This window comes from Aspergillus melleus (assembly GCF_016097325.1).
Source record: "Aspergillus melleus strain CBS 546.65 chromosome Unknown contig2, whole genome shotgun sequence".
Lineage (NCBI taxonomy): Eukaryota > Fungi > Ascomycota > Eurotiomycetes > Eurotiales > Aspergillaceae > Aspergillus > Aspergillus melleus.
In genome coordinates this window covers 1,428,108-1,445,658 of record NW_025763371.1, presented here as the reverse complement: position 1 = coordinate 1,445,658, position 17,551 = coordinate 1,428,108, and the positions used below count along the sequence as shown (strand labels likewise).

Below are 17,551 nucleotides of genomic sequence, written 5' to 3'. Positions count from 1 at the left end.
AGACGGGCTGGCACCGAGTATTTATAATCTTGCCGTAGCCGTATATATTCGCACGGAAACGTGCATATCACACCGTCTACACCATAGAGCACCACAGTGACTTAATCTGCGGGACCAGTCCGACAGGACAAGCCGAGGGAGCGTGACGAGAGACAAGCAAGCCACTCGGAGAAGGGCCGACCTTCAACCCCGGTGTCCATTAGGGGGTGATGAAGAGACGACGATCCTGGGGAAAGCGATGTCCGTAGCTGGCAATCCCGGGGGAATCTCCACCGAGGCTGCAGGAAGAGAGTTGTCTGTCTGGTGGTTACCCCGCAGCAGTCTTGGTTCAGTCTCGTATCAACGGATCATCGAGTCGAATATTGATAGATGGCCAGATGTTTGATTCGTGGGGGTGGATCTTATTTATCGGGCATGATCTAGCACATTCAAGGAGTTATCTGACAGGATATACTATGGTCCATGATTCAATGATCATTAGTGTCTAGTAGGTAGTCGGCAAGAAGGTACCGTACAAACTCACGTGAATTGACAAGGTCATTAAATAGTCAAAGAGCTTTAGCAGACACACAAGGCTGATTAATCGGCCAATACTGCTGGGATCTAATACTGCTAGAAGCCTTGGCTCCAGGATGTACTACTAGCACCTGAAGGGAATAGTGTGGGGAGACAAGTCAAGTAACCCTTGACACTGCCAGTCAAGCATAAACCACTTTGACCAGTCCGATAAGAACATACACCAGCTACAGGCTAGATAAGACAGCCATGACACAGAGCTTACTCGTTCAATCCGGGAATTCAATTCGTGAAGAGACTCATAAACTAGGAGCCATATGCTTTCTTTGGTATTTTTTTTCTTGAGTATGAAATCCTATTTCATTTATCCATTGCCGAAGTCGTATGCCCTCCGCCGGAGCAGCTGCCTGTGCAACAGGAAACCCAGAGCCGAACAAGAAAAACGCTAATTTAGAAAACAAGAGCAGCACCCTTGGTCTTCTTGTCGCCACTGTGGAATCACGATCATTAGCATCGGCAACTTCTAATAAAGTGATCTTTGGGGGGAAACGTACCCAAGCTCGAAGTGCTTGCAACGCTTCAGAGAGAGCTGCTTCTTGGCCTTGCAGGCAGTGCACTCCAGACGCAAGACGATCTTCTTGGTGGTCTTGGCCTTCTTGTGGAAGACGGGCTTGGTCTGACCACCGTAACCGCTCTGCTTCCGGTCGTAACGACGCTTACCCTGGGCGGACAGCGAGGCCTATAGAAATTCACACCATGAGTTATATGTCGCGGGACCAAACATCGGGGTCGGGCGCATTCACCTTTCCAGCCTTGTACTGGGTAACCTTGTGCTGCTGGTGCTTGTGGCAGTCCTTGGACTTGCAGTACGTCCGGCGGGTTTTCGGAACGTTGACCTGGTTGCAAGAAATCACTGATCAGTGTCTGCTTTTGAAAGCATTCGTCCATATGCTTGCAGCCTTTTTCCCCTGGTCTTCGAGTCCCGTCCATCGGAGAAAAATGTCGACTGGTAAAGTTCAGTGTCGGGGTAGTTCGTTGCAAGGTGAAGTCGCTGAATGCAGATCAAGATTCTCGATGACGATGGCGTTCGGGTGTTTGAAAGAAAAATCTTAATATGCGATCGCACTTTCCTTAGGTCGTTGGTATGTCGTATCGAGATGTTGCTCTTTAAACCAAACGCCCAGCGTCGTCGATTCATCGCTTTCTTTTCTTTCAAATTGAAAGCGGATTCGTGGCTGATCGTTCGATTGCATCGGTATTTTCGATATCCCTCTCATCATGCTGGTCGTTTGCCCGAACAATTATCTCTCGGCCCCCCCCATCGCATCCCCGATTGTTCGACCACATTTTTCTCCAAAGTCCGGAATTCCAGTAGAAAAAAAGCTGCAAGCATAAATGACAACGAGGATCAATATCTTACCATTTTGACTGACTTGGCCGGATCGGAAGGTGCTGGTCGATGGATGTCTCTTGTCGGGGAAGAGCAAGTCGGTTGGCCGTGGGTTGTGGGATTTCGTTCGCTTAGACCCTATTTCGGTGGGCGCTAACCCGATCTGGTGTGTCGCGCCAAGACTGCCCGTTAGTGCCCCAGGCATCACAGGGCTCGCTAGTCATCGAATACGTCAACGGAGTTGCAAGTCTAGGTCTATCTTAGTGTCTAGCGGTCTTCTGGTTATCAGACATTCTTCTCATATCAAAACCCCTTCCCCTCAAACACCTTCTCTCCTCCCCCATACCACGACATCCCCTTCTTGAACACCAACCCTATCTCCTGTCCAACGACCCAGTCCCCCTCCGCCGGAGCATGTCCATCCTTCTCGCGCGACCAATATCTCTCCCGCAATTTCTCGTTGATCTGCTCGATCCTCTCCACCAATTCCGCCACACGCTCTCCATCAACACCTCGTTCCGCATCCGTCCCCGATCCCTCCCTTAGAAACCCCTCCTGTGTGATAAATCTCGCAATGGTGATATGCGCCGAGGGAACTACATACCTCGAGGCCGGAGATATGCCTGTCGCCGCCACACTGTTACAGAGATCCCGTCGCAGGTGGTGATAGGTATACTCGTTATCCGCGGCCGTGACAAAACTCAAGGCCATTGCGGACGCATCGTAGCTGACAATCGGGTTGATCAACCGCGTCCGATGATGAAAAGCGTAGTCCGCCAGCTCTGGAAGCGCGCCGGTCGCCTGGATTCGAGTCACCAGGCTCTCAATCTCCTCCTCGGTTCGTCCGGGGGCTATCTCCAGCGTCGTCATGTGCAAATGGTCTGCCGGGGCAAACCACATCGCTAGTTAAGGATCAGTATCTAGCCCAGCCCCTCGTAGAATTGCCCACACCAAATCCGACGCACTACCTAGCCGCTGCATGAAGCGCCCCGCTCAAAGAAAGACAGGGAAAAGGGAAGGAAGAAAACTAACACGGCGCAATATCGCGGATATCCCCCTGAATCTCTGCCACCAAGTCGCGAATATGCTGTGGCGGCAAAGCCGAGATATTGAGATTGTGTCGGGGATCAACGAAGTTTTCGCTGTCCGAACCAGCTGCTTCCGTCTCCTGCGCGTGCAACTTTCGTAGAATCTCGTCGGTCTGCCATCCGTTGAAGTCTCGGCTCAGGAGGGTGGTCTTGAACCGTTCGTTTCTAGTCCGGCGGTGGGTTTCGTATCGGCTTTGGATTTCATTCTGGAGTGGTTTGCTGTTTAATTGGGGGGTGTCTATCTGAGTTATGAGACGTTCAGGGGTAAAGTACCGGGTCATTTTGGCATTCTAGAATGAGTTGGTCAAATGGGTTGGCTGTTGGGGCTGTCATGTTGAAATTGTAATTGTAGTTGCTATGTCTATGATGTAGCGGAATGTTCAGGGAATTGAATAGATGCAATGGCTAGATTGAATCCCTGATGCGAATGAGAACATAAGACGGGGCCATCCGTGATATATAAATAGAAGGCGCTTGGAGCCGGTTACGGGCAACATGGAATATCGAAGGCAACGACAAAAGATGAAGCAGGAAAGTGTATAAAACTGTCTCAACGCTCTCAGTCCTCATCCAGAAATCATATCTTTCCCTAAATTATAGAATTCTTGAGAGAATCAAGCCGTACAGCAGGGTCATTAAAGCACAGCAAAGCAAGTGAATGATTGAAGCGCCCCACCAAGTTCAACCCCGCTACGGCGAAGCTTTCCGTCACTGACCATCCCCGTCCGTTCCCAGTTTAACTGCCTTTCTGCTCCCTCTACTATTCTCATACTACTCGACTACCTATCCATTCAACATTCTCTCCGTCTCAGTGACTCCTGCTCAAGATGTTGATCAAGTAAATTTTGCCTCCTTTCACATACCCCTTGCATACCCCGCTTGAAAAAGCAACTGTGACTGACTGGTATCTTCCAATGACGCAGAGTTCGCACCCTCACCGGCAAGGAGATCGAGTTGGACATCGAGCCTGATTACAAGGTACCTACACACCTACCTACACATCCTACCTCCACCTGTCTCGTGGCTCGACGGAGGCTACACTGCGTATCGGAACCGTCGACGTGCTGGGAACTCCGGACGCAACGCAAGGCTGGACGAGACGATCGCAGCGCCCAACCCGACTCTCGACGACCTGAAAACCCAACGTACTAAATGATCTCCAACTCTAGGTGTCCCGGATAAAGGAGCGTGTCGAAGAGAAAGAGGGTATTCCTCCGGTCCAGCAGCGCCTGATCTTCGGCGGAAAGCAAATGTACGTGACATGACTTGACGTGATGTGATCCTTCTCGGCGAGCTCATGCGGGGGCCCTTTCCTACCAACCCGAAGACACTTGACCGGGTCTTATTCGATCTCCGCTAACACCGATAACCAGGGCCGACGACAAAACCGCTTCAGAATATAACCTGGAAGGTGGCGCGACGCTACATCTCGTCCTTGCTCTTCGCGGTGGCTCCGATCTGTAATTTACCTCCTACCAACCAACCAACAAACCGACCTACCTACGACCCTTGACTCGATTCCTCGACGGCGATACCAATCGCAAGCAATAGAACCGAAACAAAAGGGTGTCGGATGTTAGGTAGTCAATGACCAGGAAAATGAGGTTTGGAAAACGGAGAAATTAACTCAACTCGTCTCGTCTCTTTTGAGAAAAGGTAGTGGTGGATGCGATGCAGCTATAGAGAGAGAGAGAGCTCTTTCGTCTCGCGCAGTAGTTATACCCGATGAGCTGCGTGTGTGCGCGTGCGTGCAAGGAAATGGCCTTACCCCTTGAACTTTTCGGGCTGGTTTCCTGACTATTTGATTTCCTTTCTTTTCATTACTCTTTACTCTCTCCTACCCATATCCTCTACCTAGGCATGCTTTATGTTGCATAAGTCTCTCTTGAAGTTATTAACACTATTAGTTGTGCTATACCAATGCAGTAACGACAATTCATTTGGAAGAAGTTATGAATGAATTTAAGGTGTAGAGTAGTCAATAGGGGGTAATCTATTTTGAGAGACGAATACTCCAATGTAACAAGAGTGAAAGACCCATTTCTCATAGTGTGCCCGACAGTTGATAACACAATGAGAAGATAAGTATTCCCGTTCACACGTAAACATCTATTGATAAAAAACCCCGACCATAAACCTCACGGTCAATTTTGATTTACATTGACAAGAAACCTCGTTCTATTGAACACAGACCATATGTATGAGGATAACTATTCCCTAAAGTTAATGATAATAATGATAGTAATGATCAAGAAACAAACAAATAAGAAGACAATGCCGTCATAGCTTCCTTCGTTTTGGTTGAACGAAGACACTAGGAGGCGGTCTTTTCCGAAGGGGCGCAGGGCGTGGAGTTTGTTCTGGAGGAGTGTTGGGCTGGCTAGGTGCAGCTCTAGCTGCACCAAGGGGACTGGACACCACTGACTTGGTCGGAGAACTCGTCGCCCCCGACAAATGTTCAGAGTCAATCGAGGGTGGAGGTCTCGACGTATTTGGTAGGGCAGGGCGGGTTCTTGTAGAAGACGCTTCTGTTTCCGCTCTAGGCGTAGCAGGTCCTGGGGTATGCGAGGTTGACCGTTGCCCCGAGGCTATTGCTCGTAGCCTTGCCTCCTTTTCTTGCAAGGCCGGAGGTACAGCGAGGCTGGCGGCGGGTGTGCTATGAAGCCCCGATCGACCCGGCGCTCTCAAGGCTGGAGTCGCAGGTGCCTTTCGACGAGTAGCAGGCGGGCCCGCTACTGGCCTATGCTCCTCGATCAACGAGCGTGGCGCTTGCCTGACCTGTGAAGCCCGATTATTGAGTTGTTTCGTAGGGACGGCGAGCACACTATTCCGCTTCGTTGCGGTGAATATGCTATTTTTCTTCTTGCCCTCTGGTCGCGGGGGCCGCGCAAAGGGGCTGATAGATGTCCCCGTGAAGACAGGACCAATGCCACCCATTTTCCGGTCATGCGAAGCGTAGCGCTGCCTGGCCGTTGGTTTTTCGCGATGCCGCCGCTCCACCAATTTGGCGCTGTGCTTGGCTCGCTCCGAGCTGATCCCGTCGAGGGCCATCTTCAAGTTGCGGGCATCCTCATCCACAGCTCTTTGTACCTGCTCTCGGAGGTCGCAGTATAGATCGTAGGAACACTCGGACGACGACTTGGGGAGTTCGTATTGGTCCCATTTCGGTATATCACGTTTGATAAACTCGTACCATAGTTCGCCGTCGTCATCGAGGATATGGGGGGATTGCGATTCTATTAATCTCTATGTTAAGGGAAGGTGGTTAGCGAGCGATACTAAACAAGGGTGCGGAGAGGCGACAAACCAATCGTTCAGGACTTTCAATCTTTACAAGAAAAGGGCGGGCAAGAACATAAGGGATGTTGCCTATATCGCTTAGATCTGAAGTGAATATTAAAGTCAGTGGTAGGCATCGAGGGAAGGAGTTGGGGGTGTACTGACACTTCACGTTTCTGATAGCAGTCGCCGTGCAGAGCTGTCGGAGGGACGGCGCCGGCATTGTCGAGATTCAGAACACAAACCCAACAACAACGGTGACATGGATGATTCAAAGCAGCATATTGGGGATATAGTCGCAAGTGAATTCAGACTTAATAGCGGCATGTGATATGGCCTCCAGCGTTGAGACGGGTTCATCGGGTTTAAATACACAATGTGGTCAATGATGAATGGAGAAGAATGAATAGAGGGAGGCGGATGACGCCAATCACCTGATTTTACTGTTAAATTGGCTGGTGGATCTTCCCGCTGGACGGTGCCTAATCGACGGATGAACTACGGAGTACTCCATACACAGTACGGACTGCTACTTACTACTATTTCTCATCATGATAGAGAGGGTCACTCCGTCTATTTTTCGAAGCAAATAATCATCAATAGTTCGCCAATAACCGCCACGCCGGAAAGCAACAACACTGAAATTAATGAGAAAAAAAAAGAAAGGAACGAAAATAGCCACGAGCGCATCGCACACTGCCATCCATAGGACTCGAGTCAATCAGTTCGCTTGATTCGAGCCAACTGTGGAGCCGACTGAGTGCTCATGAGAGCGCCCCTTGACTGCTTTGGCGTTGTGACCCGTTGACATGGCCCTTGGGCGGCATTTGGGCTAACCATGATGGAGGGCTAATCCCAGTCTGATCATGGATGGTACTGAGCAGAGGCGGAAGGCTCTGCATAATGTTTTGGATAGATCCCAACCCTTCGCCGGGCTCGTCTGTCTTGCCTAAAATGAAGGATTAGTGATGACTAACGATGAAATGCAGGGTCGAGTTTATGTGCATGCATTGGAGTGCTAACCTCCCGTAGTCCAAGTGGTGATTTTGGGTTGAAGGCCATTAATAGCAGCGCCATTTGCTTTGGCCAGCTTCTCATACGTGCCCGTTTCCAGCATGCGGTATTGCAAGAAGGCCTGAGGTCCCCCAAGGACGTTGACAAGAGACCCGTAAGCTTTGGACATCTCCATGATTCCTTCAGCCTCACGTTTCTGCTGGTAGAAGGCTGCGTCGGCATCCTGCTTTTGGCGATAAACTAGAGCAAGGGTCAGCTAGCTTGGTTGTATTTGGGAAATGAATCATACAGGCCGCATCTGCTTCTATCTTCTGCCTGTACAAGCGCGCATCGGCTGCCTTCTGCTCCGTGTAAAATGAAGCATCTGCTTTTTCCTGAGCAGATTCACGTTCAACTTTGCTTTTCGTCACTTGATCAGCTCTAAGACGCTCGAGCTCGGTTTCGGCACGCGTGCTCTCGACCTTTTTCTTCAACTCTGCATCTCTCGCCTCCGTCTCGCGCTGTGCTACGATCTGAGCAAGCTTGACACTTGTGTCCAGTTCTGTCTGACGATTCTTGAGCTCCGAATCTGCCTTGGCCTTTTCGGCTTTTCGTTTGGTTTCCAGAACGGCAGTGTCTGCGTCGATCTTGGAGATCTCTTGCTTCGTTCTTCCTTTCTTTTCGGCCTCTCCTATCTCACCCCTCATCCGTGCCTCGGCAACGTCGATCTTGGCCTGGTTGAGGGCTCCTTCATGGGCTTTTCGGCTCAGAAACGCAAAGTATTCGCTGCCGGGCGTATCTTGGAGCTCCTTGACGTTGGCGTTGTAACTGGCACTCTATCAGCACAGATCTATGACAGCTGCGACGGGTAATCACTTACATCTTCAAGCCGAACTGTTTCAGCTCCTTCTGGACATTATCAATGACTGCCCGGCGAAATATTAGCAAAGACTTGGAAAGTACTCAAATCAGCACAGACCATTGTTCTTGAAAACCAGTCTCTCCTTGAAGATCTCCTCCATCGTCATGCTGGAGACAATAACACGAGTCTCGCCTTCAATGATTCCCTTGACGATGTCCTGCACGTGGTCTTTTCTCTCCTGGGAATTAATATTCTCCCTCCTGGCCATATTGTGCTCCTCCGTGCTCCCGGACAGAAGCAGCGCATACTTCCTCAGAGCCTCGTGGTCATTTTCGGGCCCAATGGTGAATACTGCTGGTAGGGCAAACTGGAGTTTTTCGACGGTCATCGCTTGAAGGTTAAGCGAGAAATCGAAAGGCGCTACCGAGAACCTTGCGCACTATGAGAAGAGAAGCGTCAGCCAGAACCATAACTCCTATCTGATTAAAGGCAAAGTGGAAGTGCAGACATACCCGCTGCCATGGCATCACGATGGCTTTTTTGGCGATGCGAATATCATCGATCCCGGCTCCCGTGAGCACGAGATACTCGCTTGGTCGAGCGATCGCATACCTGAATCAAATGTCAGCCACGAACATCTCAATACTGCCATCTCAGCAACATACCGCATTTTGGCTTCTAGTGATAAATAGGCCAAGTACTAGAATATATGATAGATGGTTGACGGAAAGTACGAGCCATCACGGAGCAAAAGCGCCCATTTATACCTACGAACTCATCGAAAAAGTCAAACCCCATGTCATGGGATACTGTAGGCGTCACAATGTCGGCATCCATCGCCGGGCAAAAGCGCTTACCCAAACAAGACGTAATAAATGAAAAAGCAGAGTCATGATACCCTCCCGTAAAGAGAAAAGATCAAACATACCTTACCATCCAGAGGAACGAACGCCTCTGCAAACGACGGACGGGGCAATGCTCCTACGCCCGACGGGGAGCCTTGGATGGAAGAGGCTGTGGCTAGGCAAAATGCCTCGTTCCTGTCCTCCGTAGGCAAACGCAAATGGGAGGCTATGCTACGGCGAGGCTGAAGAAAGTATAAAATGTAAAAGTACTCCGTAAAGGAGACCGAATTACCCGATGAGTAGAACATGCCATCATTTTGGATATCGGAACGTGAAGATCATGGTTGGCTCCGATTGGTTCTTGGACTATGGTGTCTGGAGCTTTGTTTCTTGAGTAGTTTTCACGTTGTGTGATATTTTTCTTTCTTTTTGCTCTCTCTTGTTTTAGGTCTTACTTCCGAGCCAGGTGCGTCTCGTATAAGTCACCTGGTACCTAAGTGAGACCGAAACATTTCCTTATAAGGGGACTTAGAAGTGTAAGTACTTCGCAGCACTTCATAGGTCAAAAAGGGATAAGGAAGACCAAAGAGATAAATAAGATCACGAGAGAGATGATACATTATCTCGCTCCAAGACTTTCCAAAGAAGGGTCGCTGTGAACTGATTATTCCAACTGCTACTGGGCGCTGGGATGTGAGACCGCATCGCCTAGTCTATCAGACCTCCTTTAGCTCATTGGATTTGTGATCCTCGTATCTGGGCCAGCTCCCTTGTACTGCATAAATTGGCGCATCGATTGTCATGGCCGATGTATGCCAGACGATGGGCTCATAACATGAGTGAGGCTATTCAAAAGGATTTATTTCAATCATGTTTACCTGCATCCAGATTGTGAATCTTTTTTACAAGCTTCCAATCCAGTTGATTCCATTGTATAGTCTTGAATTTGACCGCTGATTGGGCACCTGGATGATTATCACGTGTAGCTGACCCACTAAAGCAAACGGTGCAAAATGTCCCTTTTTGGATAGCAGCATCATGTCTAATCGATAGTGGAGGGGCCGCGGGGAGCTTTCAACTCTTTGATTCTGCTAGTTGTCAAACACCTCAGTCAATTCCAACATTTGCGCACTCATCTGAATCACACATTAAACTCTCTACCAGACCGAGCAGAGCCATCCTTTGGTATGTATTGAAAGCACCGATCTCTACAAATCCCCACCACCTTCATATGTCACCTGGAGGGGCTGTAGTTGCCGCATAGGCTCCCCGTGTCTCGCTTCAATGGATTTACAATGCCATCAAAGGTGTCATGTTTTAAAGACCTTCCTGTGCTGTGTCTTTGCCTTCTATTCTTTATTTGTGGACGAAAATATCCCCTATATAAACATGACATCATCCTTTCCTCATCTCATCCCTCCTCTACCTTTGACCTCATTTCCCTATACTGATCGTCTCTCTCACACAAGATCACCATGGCACCCCGTTCTCAGCTAGAGATCACCACGCAGTCCGTCCTGCGCCTGGTCAAGGAAGAAGCGTCCTACCACAACGAGCTGAAAGAGCAAACCAACCGCATCCAGCGCCTAGAGACCCAAGAGAACACCGGCGACGAGAACCAGGAATACACGCTGCGACAAGAGGTATGTGTCTGTTGGGCAACTCTGATTGCAACGCGCCCGCCGCCCTTCATGGTTGGAGAACATGGACATGGGCATGGCTAATCGGGGCTTTACTAAACAGCGTCTCGCGCTCGAGGAGACCAAGAAGGTTCTGCCTACGCTGAAGCAGAAGATCGATGATTCGATAGCCAAGTTGGAGTCTCTGCTGGTGAGTCGCATAAGGAAAAGAAAGGCTGGGTGGGTGGGGATGTTTGCCGGAGATTGGGCTAACGATTTATGCTTCATTAGACCGAGGAGGGCCAGAAGGGTGCGGAGAGCAATGTCGAGCTTATCAATGCTGGGAAGGAGGCTATTGCTAAGGCTAGAACTGCGGAGCGGGAGATTGCTTGAGTTTGAGCTTGAGAATGTGTGAAAAGGAGCTGATAGTTGAGTACAATGAGTATTTCGATTCATGAAAATGTAATCTGTTGCTTTGAGACCATAGTCAAATAGATAATTCCGTTTCTCCTAGAAACCAAGTAATAAGAAAATAAAAGAGCAAACTCAAAGATGCCCTCGCTCACATAGTCAACGCCGCTTAGCCTAACTCCTTGCTCTATGGATTGATTTTGGTTAGTGCACCCCATGGCCCCTTTACGTCATGTCCATTCGGTCAGCGTTACGGTCATCCGGGACCTCTTCCCCCTCTTCCAATTCATCCGCTCGATCGGCATCTTCGTCGGCGGTGACTTCGCCTTCATCCACCATGGTAGCATCTTCTTTGTCGGGGGACTGTTTCTTCTCGTCATCCGCAGTCGTAACTTGCCGCAACGGCGACGCCGCGCCCGTTGTGGCGGAATATTTCTCGGCTTGAAGACCCGCGGCAGGTGAGCGAGCGGTGTCATCCTGGCCCTGTTGAGAGGGCGTGACGCTATCGCCGTCTGGCCGCGGAGTGTTAGCACCACTGGACTTGCCCTTTGACGGCACGTCCGCGTCATCCCCATCCTCGTCTTCCTGCATGCCCTCCCTGCGCTCCACTTCCTCTTTCTCGTCGCGAATCAGTCGTCGCAGCTGCATGCCCTCGTCGACGATGCGGCCAAACTGCTCCCTTCGCTCCGCCCACGTCGTAGCGTAGTCCTTACTCTCCTTCTCCAAGTCGGTGATCTCCGCCTGCAGCTTCTGCAGATTCGCCTGCTGATCCTCCCGCGGCTTCAAGAGCCGGTTGCTCGTGATTCGCTCGGCCAGCTCGTCGTAGCTTTTGCGCAAAGCCAGCAGACGCTGTGCTTCTTCTAGCTGGACACGCAAGTCTGCCGTGTTCTCCCGCACGGATTGCATGGTGGCGAGGATGCGCAGTTTCTCGGCGGCGTAGCGTTCACGTTCCTTCTCGTTGCTCGTGAGCAGGAACTGGATGCGGGCAATGCTTCCTTCGAAGGCGGCGAAATCCAACGTGACGTCCTCGCGGAAATGGCGCCATTCGTCCAGCCGTTTCTGCTTCTCTGCCTCGGTCGTTGCGGCCGCGCTGCTGGCATCGTCGTCGGTTCCTTCGGGAGGCGGGGTGGGAGGGAGTGTCGCATTGGAGACCACGAGCGATTCGGGATTGAGAAGACGCTTGGAGACACGTTTAAAGGGTTTCTCTTCGACGTTTAGAAGACGCGACTTGTGGAGGGTATCTGGAAGGGGTTAGTGAGGTGAGACGAAGAGTGGAGGGAAAATTCCAGCCTGACCTTCCTCTGGTTGATCGAGTAAGCCATAAGACGCCATCTTTGCTTGGGGAAACCAGGCAGCCAGGGTTGATTAATTTTTTTTTTATTATTAGTATGATTATTTCTCAAATGCACAATTATAAACTCCGAGGGATCAAGGGAGAACAAGAGCCCATCAGTCGGTGCTTTGCTTCGGTCGCCGAGGAGGGAAAGGGTGGCTTTCGAAAAAGGCCGATGCGAGCGGTCTGGGGAGCAATTTGGCGCTAGGCGGAACCAGGTCTTGGAGAACGTGATCTCCCTCCCCTTCTCTCCGCAGCCTTTCTCAGTCCGAATTTCTTTTTTTTAATCTTTCATTTTAATTTTCTTATTTACTTCTTTCTGTGATAGGGGGTTGGATCTTTCTCAATTGTCCGTGGTCGCCCGGCTCTTACTACCGTTCCAATCAATACGCACAGTCCTTCTGGTGTTTACCTCTCGGAGCTCAATCGCTTTCCCTTTCTCTCTTTCTCTCTCCCTGACTTGTTTTCTTTTTGGTTACCAAGGCGTCCTTGCTGTCGGTCGTTGCACTAAACCAGCGATGCCAATTGCTCCTTTCCACCCTGTATGCTTGGGCGGCGTTCCATTTGAACTCAGCTCTAGGGGTAGGGAGTCATCGTGTGCATGACGCCACGTCGTTCTTCTACACCCACCCTCGACGCAACTTGCCCAACCCCTACCAACTAGTTAGTTTAATTATGACTTACTGATGGCATCTACGCCCACGATCGACTCGCTCGCTTGTCCTGTTCCGTGGCGTCTTCCCCCCTTTCTGTTATGGCGGAAATGTACTCGGGCCTCCATGTGGGCCAGCGGTTCGGCTCCTTGGAGGAGTTCAAGGCTTTGGTACGAAGTATATCTGTCCGACAGCACTGGGAGCTCCGAGTGACGCGGAGCAATAAGAAGAGCGTGGTAATAGGGTGTCGATCGTCAGCCAATTGCTTCTTCCGCGTCGTGTGCCGGGCGAACAAGAACGCAACCTATATCAGCAGCCTTCAAGACAGTCATAGCTGTCGGCGCAATGCGACCTCTACCCCTAAAACACCAGTTCGCTCGGAGGTCTCGCACGTTCGATTTCTCCTAACCGAGATCCCCAAGCTGTTCGACATGAGGAACAACATCAAGGCCCAGGAGGTCGTCGACGCCGTCAAGCGCTATCATGGATACGAGATCTCCACGAGACAAGCCCAGCGGGCTCTCATCCGACTAGAACAGCAGCAGTCACAGACCCAGGAAGAGAGGGCCAACACCCTCGACTCCAGCGGCGATGACCAGCCGGACCTTCAAGCCGCGTCCGAAGAGCAGGCCGAGGGTTCGACGTACAGCGGTCTTTCCGGACAGAGATGGCTCCCGGACAGTATCCAGAACAGCCTCATGGAGCCGAGTAACCCGGATCTTCAAGCTTCGCAGCTTCCTGGAGAGACATTGCAACCGCATCATCCCCATATCCAACACCAGCACCATTCGGTTCAGCACCCGTCGGGCCTCCACTCGCAGGGGCAACCGTCTCCCGGCTTCTCCGTTCATCACCACCCGACAGCCACCTCTCATCAGTCTGCCTTTGGAGTGCCGACCTCCAATCAACCATCCACCCCGCAAACCGCACACCCCAAGCCTCAGCGACGATACTCCAGCGGCGGCCACCCGGCCGCGGCGCAACTAGTCCTGACTAACTTCAAAATCGAATTCACCTGCACCACGTGCGGCGCTCTAAACCAGAGCTTCTTCCCTAATCACGGCAACGTCACCGGCGGGAACTATCTGCCTCAGCACGCCGTATCAAACACGGCCGGCGCAGCAGACGTAGCCGGGCCACCTAGAGAAACCGTTCCGGGTAATGCGGGACATGAACGTGTTGACGATACGCACGGGTTCGGAGTCGACACGACGGGCGGAGCGCGAGGAGTACAATCATCCCCATGGGCCCCCGGGAGTCTGGAAGTCCCTATGCCGTCTGCACACAGCTAGTTCACGTAGATATTTCCATTAGACGGTTTCTGACTGGCTGACTAGATGTTGGGGGTCGATGTGAAAGAAGTTTTTATTTTCTTTTCCTTTCTTTTCTTTTTATTCAGCCGCAGCTACATACATGTTAGGATGACCTGAGTTCTAGAACCACATCTTATTTATTCTCCGAAGTGGCTTTGGTGCCGACGCCTCCTGGCGTAGGATTGTAGGCCCTAGTAACCAATGGGATCATAGTGGTTACAGCTGTCAGATAAGATTCCCCTGTCTAACCATCCAGTTAACTTAGATATAATGGCTTATAAGGGGCTCCCTACGGTGTATTCCGCAGTCAAAGAATTCATTCCTCAATGTCGGACCTCCGATGTCGATCGCCGACCGCTGACGTTCCGCCCGGTGAAGATGCCGCTGCTACACGTGACCGCGTGCTCGGAATTAATCCGACGCACAGTTGAGGGCTGTTTGCCACCAATGACCTTAGCAAGTGACTACTGAGTTCTCCATACTTACATGACTCTTGCTAATTCATCGGACCCCCCGAACCAGAGTCCGTCGGCACCTGCGCCGATATCTTTGTAAGAAAGACATCACTGGGAGAAAAACCTGCTGTTCCTCCCTGCAGGATGTGCCTGGCAACTGAGAGGCATGCGGCAATTGTCTTATCTAGATGGTTTTGCAATTATTTTTTCTGTGACTTGAAGAGATTGGGTATCGATTAGGGCTGCTACACTGAATTTAGCATTCGGTTCGTCTTGACAGGTACTCGCCTGTAGTTATCTCGAATCTTCCTATGTTCACATCACCAAGGCGGATATCGACCTGGTTCATAGGATGAACCGGCAGCAAGCTGCAGAGAAGGCATTGCATGACCAGACAAACATCCTTCCCAAGGGTCAGCTGCTGGTTGTCTTCGCGGGTCTCGCCTGCTCCCTGCTCATCACGTTCGTGGATCAAAATGGCATCAGCGTCACGCTTCCCACGATCGCCAAGGATCTTGATGCCCAGAACACGATCTCCTGGGCGGGCACCTCCTCGCTCATCGCCAACACCATGTTCACGGTGCTATACGGCCGTCTGTCAGACATCTTCGGCCGCAAGATTGTGTACCTGTTCGCGCTGGCGCTGCTCTGCATCGCCGACCTACTGTGCGGTCTGTCCCAGAACGCGGCCATGTTCTACGTCTTTCGAGGCCTGGCCGGTGTAGCAGGCGGCGGCGTGACGTCGCTCACCATGATCATTGTGTCGGACGTGGTGTCGCTGCGAGAACGAGGCAAGTACCAAGGTATTCTGGGTGCGTCGCTGGGACTGGGGAATGTAATCGGCCCGTTCATCGCGGCCGCGTTCATCATGAAGTCGACGTGGCGAGGGTTCTTCTGGCTGATCTCGCCGCTGTCGGCCTGCTCGATCGTTGTGGGCTACTTTCTAATCCCGAATAATACGCGCAAAGACGGCCTTCGGGAGAACCTGCGCCGGATTGACTTCTTCGGCATCATCGCGTCCTCGGTCGGTATCATCTTCTTGCTGATTCCCATCTCTGGCGGCGGGTCCTATTTTGAATGGAACTCGCCAATGGTGATTAGTATGCTGGTGATCGGCGGCTGCTCTTTAATTGCATTTATTTTCATCGAATGGAAAGTGGCGATACTGCCCATGCTTCCTGGTATGTTATTCCCTGTACCTATTTCTGGCACTGTACGGTTGGCTTACGTTTAGGCAGTGGTGTTTTTCAAGAATAAAGTCATCTGCGCTCTTTTCCTGCAAAGTTTCCTGCTCGGCGCGGTGTATCAATCCTACCTCTACTATTTGCCGCTTTACTACCAGAATGCCCGCCAGTGGTCGCCTGTCATATCTGCCGCATTGACATGCCCCCTTGTCATCTGCCAGTCGCTCGTATCCATTCTGTCCGGCCAGTATATCTCCCGACGCAAGCGCTACGGCGAGGTCATCTGGGGTGGATTCGGATTTTGGACCCTGTAAGTACCTAGTCAATACATCAGACTCCGTCAACCCTAACCACCAATCCAGCGGCGCCGGCCTCATCCTCCTCTTCGACCCGACCACCAACCCAGGCGTCATCGCCGTCATCGTCGCCATCGTCGGCATTGGCGTCGGCGGCGTCTTCCAACCAACCCTCGTGGCCTTCCAAGCGCACTGCACCAAATCGCAACGCGCCGTCGTCATCTCCGACCGCAACTTCTTCCGCTGCCTCGGCGGTGCCTGTGGACTCGCCGTCTCCGCGGCCCTGTTGCAGGCGACGCTCAAGTCGAACCTGCCGAGTGGGTTCGAGCATCTGGCTCATTCGACGTACTCGTTGCCGGCGCGAGAGGGCGTCTCGGATGCAGACTGGTCGCAGATCTTGAATGCTTATGCGAAGGCGTCGCGGAGCGTGTTTATTCTGCAGGTGCCGCTTATCGGGGTGTGTTTTATCGCTTGTCTACTGATTCGGGATCGGGGGTTGGAGAGGCCGAAAGAGCCTGGGGAGGAAGAGGAAGAGAAGAAGGATCGAGAGGGGGCGCAGGTGCCTGAGAATCGTGTCGAGGGACAGGAACTGCGGCCGTCTGATCCTGAAACAGGTGATCAAGGGCCTGCACGCCCTCAGAGGCCAGGGTTGGATCCGGAGAAGCATGCTTCGCCCGGAGGGGGACGCGTTCAATTGGGTCTGACCGCCGCTGACCGGACTGCAACAACTTAGACTCTAGACGTCACTTCGAAAATCACATATAAAAAGCAATACTATTTAGCATATTATCTCGAACATTCTACATACACCTCCAAATCTAGTAAATGATAGCGTCCGTGACACGCGATACCCTTATCGATAAGCCGGCCCGATGCGTCTTGGCGCATCCACCAATCTCCCTCCATCTTCCATCTCCATCCCATTCCATCCTATCCCATCCCAATCCATCTCTCTCGCAATACCTCATAAAACTCTCTTCCCATCAATCCATCGAAATGATGGACCCCAGAAATCTCCAATGCAATGGACATCCCTGAATCAACGCCCCGAACCAGCGCCTCGCCCTCCCGAGACCATAATCCCCGAAAGCGCGGCCGAACCGCCTGCACGCGCTGCAAAACGAGAAAGCAGAAAGTATGAGCCCTCACCCGGCTCTAAGACTAAATAGCAATTGCTGAGAATTGCCAGTGCGATAATGACTATCCTGTCTGCTCGAACTGCCATAAGGCGGGCGCCGTGTGCGATAAGGACTCGGTGAGACAGGACACTGCGCAGCAGAACGAGTGGGTTGCTTCATCGTCTCTGTTGTTCGA

The 17,551-nt window shown here is 51.5% G+C and overlaps 8 protein-coding genes across 9 annotated transcripts; 3 read left to right on the top strand and 5 right to left on the bottom strand.

Annotated features, from left to right (window-relative positions):
- Positions 1–966: 966 nt before the first annotated feature.
- Positions 967–1,939, bottom strand: RPL44 (60S ribosomal protein eL42; the record flags this gene model as incomplete). The annotated part of the gene is made up of 4 exons (XM_046084985.1): positions 967–1,006; positions 1,071–1,255; positions 1,320–1,412; positions 1,937–1,939. 4 exons carry the CDS (start codon positions 1,937–1,939, stop codon positions 967–969), a joined length of 321 nt encoding a protein of 106 aa, XP_045940948.1.
- A 270-nt stretch (positions 1,940–2,209) lies between these two features.
- LDX57_003338 (uncharacterized protein) lies at positions 2,210–3,327 on the bottom strand (the record flags this gene model as incomplete). Its single annotated transcript, XM_046084984.1, has 3 exons — positions 2,210–2,808; positions 2,939–3,200; positions 3,268–3,327. The coding sequence occupies 3 exons, from the start codon at positions 3,325–3,327 to the stop codon at positions 2,210–2,212; spliced, it is 921 nt and encodes a 306-aa protein (XP_045940947.1).
- A 1,947-nt stretch (positions 3,328–5,274) lies between these two features.
- On the bottom strand, positions 5,275–6,496 carry LDX57_003337 (uncharacterized protein; the record flags this gene model as incomplete). The annotated part of the gene is made up of 3 exons (XM_046084983.1): positions 5,275–6,240; positions 6,302–6,378; positions 6,439–6,496. 3 exons carry the CDS (start codon positions 6,494–6,496, stop codon positions 5,275–5,277), a joined length of 1,101 nt encoding a protein of 366 aa, XP_045940946.1.
- Positions 6,497–6,802: 306 nt separating this feature from the next.
- LDX57_003336 lies at positions 6,803–8,814 on the bottom strand. 2 transcript variants are annotated; one of them, XM_046084981.1, is made up of 7 exons: positions 8,794–8,814; positions 8,641–8,740; positions 8,246–8,567; positions 8,147–8,192; positions 7,577–8,094; positions 7,297–7,527; positions 6,803–7,222 (listed from the first exon to the last, which is right to left on the bottom strand). In XM_046084981.1, the coding sequence occupies exons 1-7, from the start codon at positions 8,796–8,798 to the stop codon at positions 7,038–7,040; spliced, it is 1,407 nt and encodes a 468-aa protein (XP_045940944.1). In that variant the 5' UTR covers positions 8,799–8,814; the 3' UTR covers positions 6,803–7,037. The 2 variants fall into 2 exon arrangements, with proteins under 2 accessions (XP_045940944.1, XP_045940945.1); XM_046084982.1 differs by having other exon boundaries at positions 7,297–8,094.
- Positions 8,815–9,984: 1,170 nt separating this feature from the next.
- On the bottom strand, positions 9,985–12,613 carry LDX57_003334 (uncharacterized protein). Its single transcript, XM_046084979.1, has 2 exons — positions 12,299–12,613; positions 9,985–12,244 (listed from the first exon to the last, which is right to left on the bottom strand). Exons 1-2 carry the CDS (start codon positions 12,333–12,335, stop codon positions 11,229–11,231), a joined length of 1,053 nt encoding a protein of 350 aa, XP_045940942.1. The 5' UTR covers positions 12,336–12,613; the 3' UTR covers positions 9,985–11,228.
- Positions 10,449–10,985, top strand: LDX57_003335 (putative tubulin-specific chaperone Rbl2; the record flags this gene model as incomplete). Its single annotated transcript, XM_046084980.1, has 3 exons — positions 10,449–10,616; positions 10,717–10,803; positions 10,884–10,985. The coding sequence occupies 3 exons, from the start codon at positions 10,449–10,451 to the stop codon at positions 10,983–10,985; spliced, it is 357 nt and encodes a 118-aa protein (XP_045940943.1).
- A 486-nt stretch (positions 12,614–13,099) lies between the features above and the next one.
- On the top strand, positions 13,100–14,281 carry LDX57_003333 (uncharacterized protein; the record flags this gene model as incomplete). The annotated part of the gene is made up of 1 exon (XM_046084978.1): positions 13,100–14,281. One exon carries the CDS (start codon positions 13,100–13,102, stop codon positions 14,279–14,281), a length of 1,182 nt encoding a protein of 393 aa, XP_045940941.1.
- An 828-nt stretch (positions 14,282–15,109) lies between these two features.
- Positions 15,110–16,970, top strand: LDX57_003332 (putative MFS transporter; the record flags this gene model as incomplete). Its single annotated transcript, XM_046084977.1, has 3 exons — positions 15,110–15,938; positions 15,996–16,251; positions 16,304–16,970. 3 exons carry the CDS (start codon positions 15,110–15,112, stop codon positions 16,968–16,970), a joined length of 1,752 nt encoding a protein of 583 aa, XP_045940940.1.
- Positions 16,971–17,551: the final 581 nt, after the last annotated feature.